This window comes from Ips typographus, linkage group LG5 (assembly GCF_016097725.1).
Source record: "Ips typographus isolate SLU linkage group LG5, UJ_Ityp_2.0, whole genome shotgun sequence".
In the NCBI taxonomy this organism is placed as follows: domain Eukaryota; kingdom Metazoa; phylum Arthropoda; class Insecta; order Coleoptera; family Curculionidae; genus Ips; species Ips typographus.
In genome coordinates this window covers 1,796,618-1,814,703 of record NC_138426.1, presented here as the reverse complement: position 1 = coordinate 1,814,703, position 18,086 = coordinate 1,796,618, and the positions used below count along the sequence as shown (strand labels likewise).

The window sequence follows — 18,086 nt, the reverse complement described above, 5'->3', positions numbered from 1 at the left end:
AGAAGTTACTTAAGAAGACAGGTACGCATTTTGTCCCCACTAAACTTTCTTTTGCAAATATCTTCCTTCTGAGGCCTTTTAGAGCAAAATGTCCTTCTTGGGTTTTGTTGGAGAATCAAATTTGCTACATCTTTTTCTTTTAAAGTTTTGCTGAATTCTGTCAAAGGAAAACAATTACAGAACGTTGAAATTAGTGCTTTTCAGGCACTGACAAGTTGTGTCTCAGTTTTTGGTAAATAACTCCTTTCTGAGCCCATTTAGGGAAAAATACTATTTAAGTGGTTCGGTTAGAAATTAAATTTCCTACAACATTTGTCTCTTAATATTTTCATGATTTTTGCCGGATTACTGAGTAACGAGAACTTAGAAGTTACTTAAGAAGACAGTCACGCATTTTGTCCCCACTAAACTTTCTTTTGCAAATATCTTCCTTCTGAGGCCTTTTAGAGCAAAATGTCCTTCTTGGGTTTTGTTGGAAAATCAAATTTGCTACATCTTTTTCTTTTAAAGTTTTGCTGAATTCTGTCAAAGGAAAACAATTACAGAACGTTGAAATTAGTGCTTTTCAGGCACTGACAAGTTGTGTCTCAGTTTTTGGTAAATAACTCCTTTCTGAGCCCATTTAGGGAAAAATACTATTTGAGTGAGTCGGTTAGAAATTAAATTTCTTACAACTTTTGTCTCTTAATATTTTCATGATTTTTGCCAGATTACCGAGTTACAAGAACTTACTTAAGAAGACAATCACGCATTTTCTCCCCATTAAACTTTTTTTTGCAAATATCATCCTTCTGAAGCCTTTTAGAGCAAAACGTCCCTCTTGGGTTGTGGTGGAGAATCAAATTTGCTACAACTTTTTCTTCAAGAGTTTAGCTGAATTCTGTCAAAGGAAAACAATTAAGACAAATCTTTATCATTTAAGACAAAATGTCCTGATAGAAAGTGAAATTCTCTATTCTTTTCCTCTTTTGATGTTTCGCTGAAGTTGTCAAATAACCGGAACCCCAACCACCTTATTCACGAATATGTTGGTCAGTCAGTCCCTTTATTGCTTTGGAAACAATTTGGTGTATATGGCCATAAATCTTCTCTTGGAAATATCTCTTTTCTGAGATTCTTTAGGGCAAAAGAGAGAGAATAGAGAAACACATCTGAGAGAACTCACTTTGCAGTTTTTACAGAACTGGACTGTTTCGATAATAGAAAAACCTTGAGACTTACTAAAACAGCAGTTAATTCAACCATTATCAATAATTAATTCCTTCCATTTTAATGTTCTTAGTGGTTTTTGATTTATTTCCAGTAGAAATATTGATACGTTATTAAAAAACATATCATTGTAGTGACATTGAAATCGCCAGAGCCCAAGTTCCGAAGGACATTACGATTTTAGCCGAAGAAGTCGGTTTATTACCAGACGAAGTGTCTCAGTATGGCAACAAGAAAGCAAAAATATCATTGAGCGTTTTGGACAGGCTAAAAAATAGTCCCAATGGAAAATATGTAGTGGTCACTGCGTAAGCTTGTATTTTCCCCATATTGAATTATTGATCAGCCAAAACAAAATTGCAGAATTACCCCAACACCATTTGGTGAGGGTAAAAGTACCACAATGATTGGTTTGGTGCAGGCGCTTTCTGCTAAACTAAGAAAAAACGTTTTTGCTACTATGAGACAGCCATCCCAAGGACCTACTTTCGGTATTAAAGGTTAGTTTTGAAATTATTATTTTGTCAACAAAATTTTAAATTTTATTGTGTAGGAGGTGCCGCAGGCGGTGGCTATTCCCAAGTAATCCCGATGGAAGACATGAACCTTCATTTAACTGGTGACATTCACGCAATCACAGCAGCTAATAACTTGTTGGCTGCGCAGTTGGACGCCAGAATATTCCACGAGGCCACGCAGTCCGATCAGGCGTTATACAACCGTTTAGTACCAAAAATAAAGGGCCAAAGAACATTTTCTAAAATACAGTTGAGGCGACTGCAGCGTTTGGGAATAAACAAAACAGACCCGGAGAGTTTGACTGAAGAGGAACAAAGGATATTTGCCAGATTGGATATTGATCCTGATCAAGTTATTTGGCAAAGAGGTATGAAATTGATATTTTGGTTTTGAATTGGCTGGTTTCCTGTGTAAGTTTAAGAGTCTGGATATTTTTATCGTTTCCCGAATTTTTGTCAGATCTATTAGATTAGATTATAGATTTAAAGAATGTCATAGTGATTTGACATTTGAAACTTACAAGATGGCTTGAAAAGACGATAATTTGATAGAATTTACATGTCAGATATGAAAATTGACTCTATAATTTGACCAATTAGGGAATTTTCAGATTTTCTTGTTTGAAGCTAGAGAATTGACTTGAAAACTTAATCAATAAGGCATTTTTAATGTTTCGACATTTGAAACTTGAAATATAACTTGAAAAGAAGATAATTTGATAGCAATTACATGTCAGATATGAAAATTGACTTTATGTTTTAACCAAAGAGAGTTTTTTTTGGTTGAAGCTGGGGAATTGACTTGAAAACTTGACCAACAAGGCATTTTTCATGTTTTGACATTTTAAACTTGAAATATGACTTAAAAAGTTGATAATCTGATAGAATTTACATGTCAGATATGAAATTGACTCTATTATTTGACCAATTAGGGAATTTTGAGATTTTCTTGTTTGAAGCTGGGGAATTGACTTGAAAACTTGATCAAGAAGGCATTTTTCATGTTTTGACCTTTGAAACTTGGAATATGACTTAAAAAGTTGATAATCTGATAGAATTTACATGTCAGATATGAAAATTGACTTTATATTTTAACCAAAGAGAGTTTTTTTTTGGTTGAAGCTGGACAATTGACTTGAAAACTTGATCAACAAGGCATTTTTCATGTTTTGACCTTTGAAACTTGAAATATGACTTAAAAAGTTGATAATCTGATAGAATTTACATGTCAGATATGAAATTGACTCTATTATTTGACCAATTAGGGAATTTTCAGATTTTCTTGTTTGAAGCTAGAGAATTGACTTGAAAACTTAATCAATAAGGCATTTTTAATGTTTCGACATTTGAAACTTGAAATATAACTTGAAAAGAAGATAATTTGATAGCAATTACATGTCAGATATGAAAATTGACTTTATATTTTAACCAAAGAGAGCTTTTTTTTGGTTGAAGCTGACAATTGACTTGAAAACTTGATCAAGAAGGCATTTTTCATGTTTTGACCTTTGAAACTTGGAATATGACTTAAAAAGTTGATAATCTGATAGAATTTACATGTCAGATATGAAATTGACTCTATAATTTGACCAATTAGGGAATTTTCAGATTTTCTTGTTTGAAGCTAGAGAATTGACTTGAAAACTTAATCAACAAGGCTGTGACGCGTTTTTAAAATCCTTCTAATTACCGGCTCTAAACTCGGGCGCCACCTACTGAGTCGTTACGTGCCAGTAGGAACACGATTGCCTTCGGGCGGCTTTTACACAGTGGAGAACGAAGTTACTGGGTTTGTGAGCTCCGCAAGGATGAGTAAAACAAACTGTTAACAAAACAACTCTCTTTATTCGGGAAAGTATACGGTGACACTAAAAATAAAACTAACAACTCCGCACGGTGCAAGAAACTTAACAGTACCCCTTAACCTTAAACTCCCGGTCTTATCCTAGCGAGCGCATGCTTAACCTACGGTGCCTAAAACTAACGCGGCAATGTTCGGCGGCCGTCTCGCTTTGGTGAGAACTACCTTAAGAAAGAACAGGACGAACGTCTGCACGACACTACGCCATACTCGGTTCGGGACAGGACCACGTTCGACCATACGCCAAAACGTGTTACGGTGGGGGAAAATATGACATGCGAACTACGCCAACATGATCAGGTAACCCTGCGACCCTACGCCAACAGGGGAATAGGAGGGGAGCGGATGTGTTCGACCATGCGCCAGAACACAGGGTAAAGGAGCGTCGTGCGACATGCGCCTGCACGACCAGGTATCCCTGCGACCCTACGCCAACAGGGGGGTAAAGAAGGGTGAAGGACGTGCTCCGATCATACGCCAGAACACAGGGAAAAGGGGCATCATGCGACATGCGCCTACATGACGAGCAAGCCCGGCGACACTACGCCACCAAGCCACGGTACTTACGGTTACGGACGGACGAAACGGTTCGGTTCGGTATATCGGCGAGAGAGAGTCTTGCGAAGGCGGTGCAAGACTGCCGGCTTAGTGCCACGGAGCTTCATTTATACTAATCGCCGGGCCCCCACTACAATGACGCGTCGGTGGTGGGGGCCGCCGCCGCACAACACAGGAGCGCCACAGTTCCGATCGGTACGTTGCTCGAGGCTTACCCCCTCCACAATTTCGTCAAACCGCACACAGACGCGTATTTACAATAATCCACGGTGCACAGTTTCACCCGTTCAGTGGAATTTAGTAACGAATTTAAACGCTTCGTTACAAGGCATTTTTAATGTTTCGACATTTGAAACTTGAAATATGACTTGAAAAGAAGATAATTTGATAGCATTTACATGTCAGATATGAAAATTGACTGTATATTTTAACCAAAGAGAGTTTTTTATGGTTGAAGCTGGGGAATTGACTTGAAAACTTAATCAACAAGGCATTTTTAATGTTTCGACATTTGAAACTTGAAATATGACTTGAAAAGAAGATAATTTGATATCATTTACATGTCAGATATGAAAATTGACTTTATATTTTAACCAAAGAGAGTTTTTTTTTGGTTGAAGCTGGACAATTGACTTGAAAACTTAATCAACAAGGCATTTTTCATGTTTTGACCTTTGAAACTTGAAATATGACTTAAAAAGTTGATAATCTGATAGAATTTACATGTCAGATATGAAATTGACTCTATAATTTGACCAATTAGGGAATTTTCAGATTTTCTTGTTTGAAGCTAGAGAATTGACTTGAAAACTTAATCAACAAGGCATTTTTAATGTTTCGACATTTGAAACTTGAAATATGACTTGAAAAGAAGATAATTTGATAGCATTTACATGTCAGATATGAAAATTGACTGTATATTTTAACCAAAGAGAGTTTTTTATGGTTGAAGCTGGGGAATTGACTTGAAAACTTAATCAACAAGGCATTTTTAATGTTTCGACATTTGAAACTTGAAATATGACTTGAAAAGAAGATAATTTGATATCATTTACATGTCAGATATGAAAATTGACTTTATATTTTAACCAAAGAGAGTTTTTTTTTGGTTGAAGCTGGACAATTGACTTGAAAACTTAATCAACAAGGCATTTTTCATGTTTTGACCTTTGAAACTTGAAATATGACTTAAAAAGTTGATAATCTGATAGAATTTACATGTCAGATATGAAATTGACTCTATAATTTGACCAATTAGGGAATTTTCAGATTTTCTTGTTTGAAGCTAGAGAATTGACTTGAAAACTTAATCAACAAGGCATTTTTAATGTTTCGACATTTGAAACTTGAAATATGACTTGAAAAGAAGATAATTTGATAGCATTTACATGTCAGATATGAAAATTGACTGTATATTTTAACCAAAGAGAGTTTTTTATGGTTGAAGCTGGGGAATTTACTTGAAAACTTAATCAACAAGGCATTTTTAATGTTTCGACATTTAAAACTTGAAATGTAACTTGAAAAGAAGATAATTTGATAGCATTTACATGTCAGATATGAAAATTGACTTTATGTTTTAACCAAAGAGAGTTTTTTTTGGTTGAAGCTGGGGAATTGACTTGAAAACTTGATCAACAAGGCATTTTTCATGTTTTGACATTTTAAACTTGAAATATGACTTAAAAAGTTGATAATCTGATAGAATTTACATGTCAGATATGAAATTGACTCTATTATTTGACCAATTAGGGAATTTTGAGATTTTCTTGTTTGAAGCTGGGGAATTGACTTGAAAACTTGATCAAGAAGGCATTTTTCATGTTTTGACCTTTGAAACTTGGAATATGACTTAAAAAGTTGATAATCTGATAGAATTTACATGTCAGATATGAAATTGACTCTATAATTTGACCAATTAGGGAATTTTCAGATTTTCTTGTTTGAAGCTAGAGAATTGACTTGAAAACTTAATCAACAAGGCATTTTTAATGTTTCGACATTTGAAACTTGAAATATGACTTGAAAAGAAGATAATTTGATAGCATTTACATGTCAGATATGAAAATTGACTGTATATTTTAACCAAAGAGAGTTTTTTATGGTTGAAGCTGGGGAATTGACTTGAAAACTTAATCAACAAGGCATTTTTAATGTTTCGACATTTGAAACTTGAAATATGACTTGAAAAGAAGATAATTTGATATCATTTACATGTCAGATATGAAAATTGACTTTATATTTTAACCAAAGAGAGTTTTTTTTTGGTTGAAGCTGGACAATTGACTTGAAAACTTAATCAACAAGGCATTTTTCATGTTTTGACCTTTGAAACTTGAAATATGACTTAAAAAGTTGATAATCTGATAGAATTTACATGTCAGATATGAAATTGACTCTATAATTTGACCAATTAGGGAATTTTCAGATTTTCTTGTTTGAAGCTAGAGAATTGACTTGAAAACTTAATCAACAAGACATTTTTAATGTTTCGACATTTGAAACTTGAAATATGACTTGAAAAGAAGATAATTTGATAGCATTTACATGTCAGATATGAAAATTGACTGTATATTTTAACCAAAGAGAGTTTTTTATGGTTGAAGCTGGGGAATTTACTTGAAAACTTAATCAACAAGGCATTTTTAATGTTTCGACATTTAAAACTTGAAATGTAACTTGAAAAGAAGATAATTTGATAGCATTTACATGTCAGATATGAAAATTGACTTTATGTTTTAACCAAAGAGAGTTTTTTTTGGTTGAAGCTGGGGAATTGACTTGAAAACTTGATCAACAAGGCATTTTTCATGTTTTGACATTTTAAACTTGAAATATGACTTAAAAAGTTGATAATCTGATAGAATTTACATGTCAGATATGAAATTGACTCTATTATTTGACCAATTAGGGAATTTTGAGATTTTCTTGTTTGAAGCTGGGGAATTGACTTGAAAACTTGATCAAGAAGGCATTTTTCATGTTTTGACCTTTGAAACTTGGAATATGACTTAAAAAGTTGATAATCTGATAGAATTTACATGTCAGATATGAAAATTGACTTTATAATTTGACCAATTAGGGAATTTTCAGATTTTCTTGTTTGAAGCTAGAGAATTGACTTGAAAACTTAATCAACAAGGCATTTTTAATGTTTCGACATTTGAAACTTGAAATATGACTTGAAAAGAAGATAATTTGATAGAATTTACATGTCAGATATGAAAATTGACTTTATATTTTAACCAAAGAGAGTTTTTTTGGTTGAAGCTGGGGAATTGACATAAAAACTTGATCAACAAGGCATTTTTCATGTTTTGACATTTTAAACTTATAATATGACTGGAAATGTAGATAATTTGATAGAATTGACTATATTTTCAATAATTAAATTTAATTTTAAAACACGTGACCGTTTTTCAGTTTAAACTGATATTTTAAAGTCACGTAACTCTTTTTAAGATTAAAATGTTATTTCTTAACGTCACGTGACAGTTTTGACGTTTAGATTAATACGTTTAAAGGCTCGTGATTTTTTAAAATTAAAAATGGAATTTATAATGTCACGTGACTCGCTTTACAACGCAATTGGCCACGTGACCATTTTTAATACTTTTAACGTCAAAACGGAATCCTAAAGGTCACGTGACTGTTTTCAATAATTAAATTTAATTTTAAAGCACGTGACCGTTTTTCAGTTTAAACTGAAATTTTAAAGTCACGTAACTCTTTTAAAGATTAAAATGTTATTCTTAACGTCACGTGACAATTTTTACGTTTAGATTGATATTTTTAAAATCACGTGACTTTTAAGATTAAAAATGGAATTTATAATGTCACGTGACTGTTTTAGATGTTAAAATATTATTTGATGAATCACGTGACTCTTTTTACAGAGAAATTAGTCGCATGGCAATTTTCAATAATCAAATTTATTTTTAAGTTTGAACTAATATTTTGAAAATCGTGTGACTCCTTGGTGCAAACGGTCACGTGACTATTTGCTATAATTAAATTTAGGTTTAAAGCACGTGACCGTTTTTCAGTTTAAACTGAAACTTTAAAGTCACGCAACTCTTTAAGATTAAAATGTTATTTTTAACGTCACGTGACAGTTTTTACGTTTAGATTGATATGTATAAAGTCACGTGACTTTTAAGATTAAACATAAAATTTATAATGTCACGTGACTCTCTTTACAGTGCAATTGGTCACATGACGATTTTCAATCATTTTAACGTCAAAACGGAATCCTAAAGGTGTCGTGACTCTTTTTACAGTAAAAAAAGTCGCATGGCAATTTTCAATCATCAAATTTATTTTTAAAGGTCACGTGACTCTTTTTTAATGCCAAAATGGACTCCTGCAAGTCAGTGATATTTTGTAAAATCATGGACTTCTTTTAAGGTGCAAACGGTCACGTGACTATTTTTCCACAAGTTTCTAGAACCCTCCATAAGCTTTCAAATGCTCCTAAAGTAGTCTAAAAAATTTCGAAATTCTACAGAAATTCCAAAATGCTTCTAAAGCAATTGAAAACATTCAAAAAGCTTTTAGAACAGTCTAGAAACTCTCGAAACATTTAAAGACAGTCTAAAAGTTTGCGTATGCTTTTAGAGCAGTTTGAAAGTTTCTAGAACCGTCTACAAGGTTTCAAATGCCTTAAAAGCAGTCCAATGCTCCTAAAGTAGTCTAAAAAGATTTTAAAACACTACAGAAACTCCAAAATGCTTCCAAAGCAGCCTTTCAAAACCATCTAGAAGCTTCCAAAAGCTATTAGAACAGTCTAAAAGATTCCAAACGCTCTTCAACTAGTCTAGAAGCTCCCAAAAAATATCAAAACAATCTAGAAGCTTCCAAAAAATTCTAGAACCGTCTAAGAATTTCCAAATGCCTTTAAAGTATTCCAAAACATTCCATATGCTTGCAAGTTTTCGAAACAGTCTAAAATCTTCCGTATGCTTCTAAAGCAGTTTAAAAGCTTCAATTCTAGAACTTAAACTCAACTATGCTTTTGCTCATATGCTTACTGGATACCCAAGTACAGGGCGGCTCATAAGTCCTTTAAAATTTAAATTTCGAATAAAAACCAAAGGGTGCGGGGGGAGTACCGACGGTTCCTGGGAATTCAGCCGAAAACGAGCGTTTTACTGATGTGGACTGTGTCTTTTCTGTGCGCGAGTTTTATCGAGACATTCAGCTACTATGGCGCGTCGTAAATTTCGAGAACATCACAATTTACATAACTTTAATGACGCTCCAAGTGTTCAAACAATAAAGAACTGGGTTGTTAAGTTCGAGGAGACTGGTTCGACGTTGGATAAATAGCGGTCAGGCCGACCCAGAACATCACGGAGGGAAGAAAACATCGACGCAGTGGCACAGTCAGTTCGTGTAAATCCAACCCTGTCTACACGTAAACGTTCCAGTGCATTAAACGTACTCAGAACATCCTTACAGTAGGTTCTAAAGAAAAACTTACATCTTCACCCCTACAAGATGCGGTGCCCATCGTCCGTCAACTTTTCCCTAGTAAAGTGATCTCTCGAAGAGGAGACATTCTGTGGCCACTACGTAGTCCGGATCTGAGCCCAATGAACTTCTTCTTATGGGGTTATCTTAAAAGTAAAGTGTTCGAAACCAACCCGCGCGGTCAATTGTTGTGCTGAAAGAATATATCCGACGAGAAATGACAAGCATTACGGAGTTTACGTGCCGCGCAGTGATGGATTACATTTAGATGATGTAATTTTCAAAAAGTAAGTCAATTATGCAAAAAGTAACAATTATGCAGACTAGAACAACAGCGGAATCGATCTTTGCTGGTTTTCAGACGAAAGAATACAATTTAGCACAGATTGGCCACGAACGAGCCAAATTCAGCGTCCGATGTGGTCCCAACAGACGTAGAATGGCTCAAAAGTAACAATTCTGTAGACTAGAACAAAAGCGGAATCGATCTTTGCTGGTTTTGTGACGAAATAATATAATTTGGCACAGATTGATCACGAACGAACCAAATTCAGCGTCCAATGTAGTCCCAACAGACCCACTGGCTCAAAAGTAACAAATATGCAGACTAGAACAACAGCGGAATCGATCCTTGCCTTTGCCTTGCTTTAAAGAATACAATTTGGCACAGATTGACCACGAACGAGCCAAATTCAGCGTCCGATGTGGTCCCAACAGACGTAGAATGGCTCAAAAGTAACAATTATGCAGACTAGAACAAAAGCGGAATCGATCTTTGCAGGTTTTAAGACGAAAGAATACACATTGGCACAGATTGACCAGGAACGAACCAAATTCAGCGTCCAATGTAGTCCCAAACAGACGTAGAATGGCTCAAAAGTAACAATTATACAGCTAAAGCAGCAGCGGAATCGATCTTTGCTGGTTTGGAGACGAAAGAATACATTTTAGCACAGATTGACCACGAGCGAGCCAAATTCAGCGTCCAATGTAGTCCCAATAGACGTAGAATGACTCAAAAGTAACAATTCTGCAGACTAGAACAGCAGCGGAATCGATCTTTGCTGGTTTTGAGACGAAAGAATACAATTTAGCACAGATTGACCACGAACGAGCCAAATTCAGCGTGCCATCTGGTCCCAACAAACGTAGAATGGCTCAAAAGTAACAATTATGCAGACTAGAACAACAGCGGAATCGATCTTTGATGGTTTTGAGACGAAAGAATACAATTTGGCACAGATTGACCACGAACGAGCCAAATTCAGCGTCCGATGTGGTCCCAACAGACGTAGAATGGCTCAAAAGTAACAATTATGCAGACTAGAACAACAGCGGAATCGATCTTTGATGGTTTTGAGACGAAAGAATACAATTTGGCACAGATTGACCACGAACGAGCCAAATTCAGCGTCCGATGTGGTCCCAACAGACGTAGAATGGCTCAAAAGTAACAATTATGCAGACTAGAACAATAGCGGAATCGATCCTTGCCGGTTTTGAGATGAAAGAATACAATTTGGCACAGATTGACCACGAACGAGCCAAATTCAGCGTCCAATGTAGTCCCAATAGACGTAGAATGACTCAAAAGTAACAATTCTGCAGACTAGAACACCAGCGGAATCGATCTTTGCTGGTTTTGAGACGAAAGAATACAATTTAGCACAGATTGACCACGAACGAGCCAAATTCAGCGTCCGATGTGGTCCCAACAGACGTAGAATGGCTCAAAAGTAACAATTCTGTAGACTAGAACAACAGCGGGATCGATTTTTGCCGGTTTTGAGACGAAAGAATACAATTTGGCACAGATTGACCACGAACGAGCCAAATTCAGCGTCCGATGTGGTCCCAACAGACGTAGAATGGCTCAAAAGTAACAATTCTGCAGACTAGAACAGCAGCGGAATCGATCTTTGCTGGTTTTGAGACGAAAGAATACAATTTAGCACAGATTGACCACGAACGAGCCAAATTCAGCGTGCCATCTGGTCCCAACAAACGTAGAATGGCTCAAAAGTAACAATTATGCAGACTAGAACAACAGCGGAATCGATCTTTGATGGTTTTGAGACGAAAGAATACAATTTGGCACAGATTGACCACGAACGAGCCAAATTCAGCGTCCGATGGGGTCCCAACAGACGTAGAATGGCTCAAAAGTAACAATTATGCAGACTAGAACAACAGCGGAATCGATCCTTGCCGGTTTTGAGATGAAAGAATACAATTTGGCACAGATTGACCACGAACGAGCCAAATTCAGCGTCCGATGTGGTCCCAACAGACGTAGAATGGCTCAAAAGTAACAATTCTGCAGACTAGAACACCAGCGGAATCGATCCTTGCTGGTTTTGAGACGAAAGAATACAATTTGGCACAGATTGACCACGAACGAGCCAAATTCAGCGTCCGATGTGGTCCCAACAGACGTACAATGGCTCAAAAGTAACAATTCTGCAGACTAGAACAGCAGCGGAATCGATCTTTGCTGGTTTTGAGACGAAAGAATACAATTTAGCACAGATTGACCACGAACGAGCCAAATTCAGCGTGCCATCTGGTCCCAACAAACGTAGAATGGCTCAAAAGTAACAATTATGCAGACTAGAACAACAGCGGAATCGATCTTTGATGGTTTTGAGACGAAAGAATACAATTTGGCACAGATTGACCACGAACGAGCCAAATTCAGCGTCCGATGGGGTCCCAACAGACGTAGAATGGCTCAAAAGTAACAATTATGCAGACTAGAACAACAGCGGAATCGATCCTTGCCGGTTTTGAGATGAAAGAATACAATTTGGCACAGATTGACCACGAACGAGCCAAATTCAGCGTCCGATGTGGTCCCAACAGACGTAGAATGGCTCAAAAGTAACAATTCTGCAGACTAGAACACCAGCGGAATCGATCCTTGCTGGTTTTGAGACGAAAGAATACAATTTGGCACAGATTGACCACGAACGAGCCAAATTCAGCGTCCGATGTGGTCCCAACAGACGTACAATGGCTCAAAAGTAACAATTCTGCAGACTAGAACACCAGCGGAATCGATCTTTGCTGGTTTTGAGACGAAAGAATACAATTTAGCACAGATTGACCACGAACGAGCCAAATTCAGCGTCCGATGTGGTCCCAACAGACGTAGAATGGCTCAAAAGTAACAATTCTGTAGACTAGAACAAAAGCGGAATCGATCTTTGCCGGTTTTAAGACGAAAGAATACACATTGGCACAGATTGACCAGGAACGAACCAAATTCAGCGTCCAATGTAGTCCCAAACAGACGTAGAATGGCTCAAAAGTAACAATTCTGCAGACTAGAACACCAGCGGAATCGATCTTTGCTGGTTTTCAGACGAAAGAATACAATTTAGCACAGATTGGCCACGAACGAGCCAAATTCAGCGTCCGATGTGGTCCCAACAGACGTAGAATGGCTCAAAAGTAACAATTCTGTAGACTAGAACAAAAGCGGAATCGATCTTTGCTGGTTTTGAGACGAAAGAATACAATTTGGTACAAATTAACCACGAACGAGCCAAATTCAGCGTGCCATCTGGTCCCAACAAACGTAGAATGGCTCAAAAGTAACAATTCTGCAGACTAGAACAACAGCGGAATCGATCCTTGCTGGTTTTGAGACGAAAGAATACAATTTGGCACAGATTGACCACGAACGAGCCAAACTCAGCGTCCAATGTAGTCCCAACAAACCCACTGGCTCAAAAGTAACAAATATGCAGACTAGAACAACAGCGGAATCGATCTTTGCTGGTTTTGAGACGAAAGAATACAATTTGGTACAGATTAACCACGAACGAGCCAAATTCAGCGTGCCATCTGGTCCCAACAAACGTAGAATGGCTCAAAAGTAACAATTCTGCAGACTAGAACAACAGCGGAATCGATCCTTGCTGGTTTTGAGACGAAAGAATACAATTTGGCACAGATTGACCACGAACGAGCCAAACTCAGCGTCCAATGTAGTCCCAACAAACCCACTGGCTCAAAAGTAACAAATATGCAGACTAGAACAACAGCGGAATCGATCTTTGCTGGTTTTGAGACGAAAGAATACAATTTGGTACAGATTAACCACGAACGAGCCAAATTCAGCGTGCCATCTGGTCCCAACAAACGTAGAATGGCTCAAAAGTAACAATTCTGCAGACTAGAACAACAGCGGAATCGATCCTTGCTGGTTTTGAGACGAAAGAATACAATTTGGCACAGATTGACCACGAACGAGCCAAATTCAGCGTCCAATGTGGTTCCAACAGACGTAGAATGGCTCAAAAGTAACAATTATGCAGACTAGAACAGCAGCGGAATCGATCTTTGCTGGTTTTGAGACGAAAGAATACAATTTGGTACAGATTAACCACGAACGAGCCAAATTCAGCGTGCCATCTGGTCCCAACAAACGTAGAATGGCTCAAAAGTAACAATTCTGTAGACTAGAACAACAGCGGGATCGATTTTTGCCGGTTTTGAGACGAAAGAATACAATTTGGCACAGATTGATCACGAACGAACCAAATTCAGCGTCCAATGTAGTCCCAACAGACGTAGAATGGCTCAAAAGTAACAATTCTGTAGACTAGAACAACAGCGGGATCGATTTTTGCCGGTTTTGAGACGAAAGAATACAATTTGGCACAGATTGACCACGAACGAGCCAAATTCAGCGTCCAATGTAGTCCCAATAGACGTAGAATGACTCAAAAGTAACAATTCTGTAGACTAGAACAAAAGCGGAATCGATCTTTGCCGGTTTTAAGACGAAAGAATACACATTGGCACAGATTGACCAGGAACGAACCAAATTCAGCGTCCAATGTAGTCCCAAACAGACGTAGAATGGCTCAAAAGTAACAATTATACAGCTAAAGCAGCAGCGGAATCGATCTTTGCTGGTTTTGAGACGAAAGAATACAATTTAGCACAGATTGACCACGAACGAGCCAAATTCAGCGTCCGATGTGGTCCCAACAGACGTAGAATGGCTCAAAAGTAACAATTCTGTAGACTAGAACAAAAGCGGAATCGATCTTTGCTGGTTTTGAGACGAAAGAATACAATTTGGTACAGATTAACCACGAACGAGCCAAATTCAGCGTGCCATCTGGTCCCAACAAACGTAGAATGGCTCAAAAGTAACAATTATGCAGACTAGAACAACAGCGGAATCGATCCTTGCCGGTTTTGAGATGAAAGAATACAATTTGGCACAGATTGACCACGAACGAGCCAAATTCAGCGTCCAATGTAGTCCCAATAGACGTAGAATGACTCAAAAGTAACAATTCTGCAGACTAAAACAGCAGCGGAATCGATCTTTGCTGGTTTTGTGACGAAATAATATAATTTGGCACAAATTGATCATGAACGAACCAAATTCAGCGTCCAATGTGGTTCCAACAGACGTAGAATGGCTCAAAAGTAACAATTATGCAGACTAGAACAGCAGCGGAATCGATCTATGCTGGTTTTGACCATTATATGCGGATTACTACAACATAAAAATATTTTTTCTAATTTTGGCATATAAAGTGACACTTTTCAAAACTGATTAGAGTGACAAAACGTTTTACTTTATGTAACTAGTTACATAAAGTATCACTTTATGTAACTAGTTATGAAAAGTTCATTTCATCACTCCCTGTTTTTATGCATTTCCGTAGAAACATATGGGCGACATCCATCATAACATGTCGTTGTCACTGTTTATACAAGGTGCTATGAAAGTGAATATTTGTGTTAAATCACTTTAAAAGATGGTTTTTACCGCTTTTTGGTCAAAATTAGAAAAAATTATGTATGCAACACGTTTCGAAAATGTCTTATTGTGTAACTCATTCAAATTGTAGGACCTCGCTGCGCTCGCCCTACAAACATTCATTCGTTACACAAAATCTATCTTTTCGTAACTGGTTACATAAATAGCTATTTTATAATGTAATTAGATTTTTTTAAATATTTTTTTTAATTTTAAGGGACTTATGGGCCACCCTGTAGTTGATTTTCCATTTTTTTTCAGTGCTGGATATTAACGACCGTTACCTTAGAGAGATCACCGTAGGCCAATCACCGACCGAGAAGGGTTTAACACGAAAAACAGGCTTTATGATCACCGTAGCAAGTGAAATTATGGCGATATTGGCTCTGGCAAAGGATTTGGCCGATTTCAAAGATAGATTGGCCAGAATGGTGGTTGGTTTTGATAGGAGCGGGAATCCTGTTACTGCGGACGATTTAGGAATGACCGGAGCTTTGTTGGTTTTACTTAAGGACGCCATCGAACCCACCATGATGCAAACGTTGGAAGGTTCTCCGGTGCTTGTGCACGCCGGACCGTTTGCCAATATCGCCCACGGATCCAACTCGATTATCGCAGATAAAATCGCTTTGAAATTGGTCGGATCTGATGGGCTGGTGTTGACTGAAGCTGGATTCGCTTCGGATATTGGTAAATTTACATTTTTATTATGTTAACTAAAATTCAACCACTTTTTTTTCAACCAAGTTTTTATTTAAAAATAAAATAATTTTCCTCACAAAGAATCTACGGAAAGTGGTAAATTCGCTTTGAATTTAATTTGTATACAAATATTTTGAAAATTACATTCTAATCAACGTTGCCAATGCCAAAACTCTTGATTCCGTGTAGTTGAATAAACGTGTGCCACTTTGCCGAACTGAACTAGCTATGACGTGTATCGACTTATCCGACTGTCAAACCTCATTAAACAGTGCCAAAACTGTAAACTGTCAAATAGTCGCGTCTATTTGACGAATCACGCCGCAAATTGTTATTTGTGACGTTAAATTACAGTTTAAGACGTAAAATTTAACAGTTATGACTTTTCGGAGAGTGTGATCGAGTTAACCCGATCAGTAGGATGAACTTAATGTTCGTAAATTGAACCGGTTTCAGATTATTGTAGTTAGTGACAGTAGTAGTATCTAATGACATAAGAAAACACTACAAAATCAGGTAAAGTCAGCGAGAAAAGTGATATCAAAGTTTGAACTGCCTGAAACACAATTTAAAAGGACAGTCAGGAACGAAATTTCCTGTAAAACCCACTTAGAGTGGGAAAATGACTGTTTCAAGCACTTTTTTGGAATACTCATTAAATTTTCTATCCCATGCGCTAAAAAAACAATACAAAATTTGGTACAGTCAGGGAAAAAAGCAGTGTCAAAATTTGATCTGCCAGAGGGACGATATCCTGTAAAACTCACTAAGAGCGAGAAAATTACTGTTTTAAGCACATTTTTGGAATACTCATTAAATTTGCTATCTAATACATAAAAAATTACTCCAAAATCAAGAGAAGTCAGGGAGAAAAGTGCTATCAAACTTTGAACTGCCTGAAACACAGTTTGAAAGGACAGTCGGTGACAAAATCGCCTGTAAAACCCACTTGGAGTGACAAAATGATTGTTTTAAGCACATTTTTGGACTCCTCATTAAATTTGCTATCTAATGACAAAAATTAACACTCCAAAATCAAGAGAAGTCAGGGAGAAAAGTGGTATCAAAGTTTGAACTGCCTGAAACACAGTTTAAAAGGACAGTCACTGTCGAAATTCCTTGTAAAACCCACTTAGAGTGAGAAAATGACTGTTGTAGGCACTTCTTTGGAATCCTCATTAAATTTTTTATCCCATACACTTAGAAAATAGTACGAAATTTGGTACAGTCAGAGAGAAAAACAGTGTCAAAATTTGATCTGACCGAAACACAGTTTGAAAGGACAGTCAGGGACAGAATTGCCTGTAAAACCCACTTGGAGTAAGAAAATTACTGTTTTAAGCACATTATTGGAATCCTCATTAAATTTTCTATCTCATACGCTGAAAAAACACTACAAGATTTGATACAGTCAAGGAGAAAAGCGGTGTCAGAGTTTAAACTCCCAGAAACACAGTTTGAAAGGACAGTCAAGGACAAAATCGACTATAAAACCCACTTGGAATGAGAAAATTACTGTTTTAAACACTTTTTTGGAATCCTCATTAAATTGCCTATCTAATGACATAAACAACGCTACAAAATCAGGTAAAGTCAGGGAGAAAAGTGGTAGCAAAGTTTGATCTGCCTGAAACACAGTTTGAAAGGACAGTCAGTGACAAAATCGCTGTAAAACCCACTTGGAGTGAAAAAATTACTGTTTTAATCACATTTTTGGAATTCTCATTAAATTTTTTATCCCATACACTTAGAAAATAATACAAAATTTGGTACAGTCAGAGAGAAAAACAGTGTCAAAATTTGATCTGCCCGAAAGGCAATTTGAAAGGACAGTCAGGGACAAAATTCCCTGTAAAACCCACTTGGAGTGAGAAAATGACTGTTTTAAGCACATTTTTGGAATCCTCATTAAATTTTCTATCCCATACGCTGAAAAAACACTACAAGATTTGGTACAGTCAGGGAGAAAAGCGGTGTC

The 18,086-nt window shown here is 36.9% G+C and overlaps 1 protein-coding gene across 1 annotated transcript in view; it reads left to right on the top strand.

The window, feature by feature from the left end:
* The window catches only part of pug (pug C-1-tetrahydrofolate synthase, cytoplasmic), a 45,417-nt gene that overhangs the window by 18,601 nt on the left and 8,730 nt on the right, over positions 1 to 18,086 (top strand). Inside the window, exons 8-11 of the mRNA XM_081980751.1 lie at positions 1,344 to 1,517; positions 1,573 to 1,709; positions 1,763 to 2,095; positions 15,668 to 16,096. Of these exons, the coding sequence (XP_081836877.1) occupies positions 1,344 to 1,517; positions 1,573 to 1,709; positions 1,763 to 2,095; positions 15,668 to 16,096 (1,073 nt within the window). The remainder of the gene's footprint in view (positions 1 to 1,343; positions 1,518 to 1,572; positions 1,710 to 1,762; positions 2,096 to 15,667; positions 16,097 to 18,086) is intronic.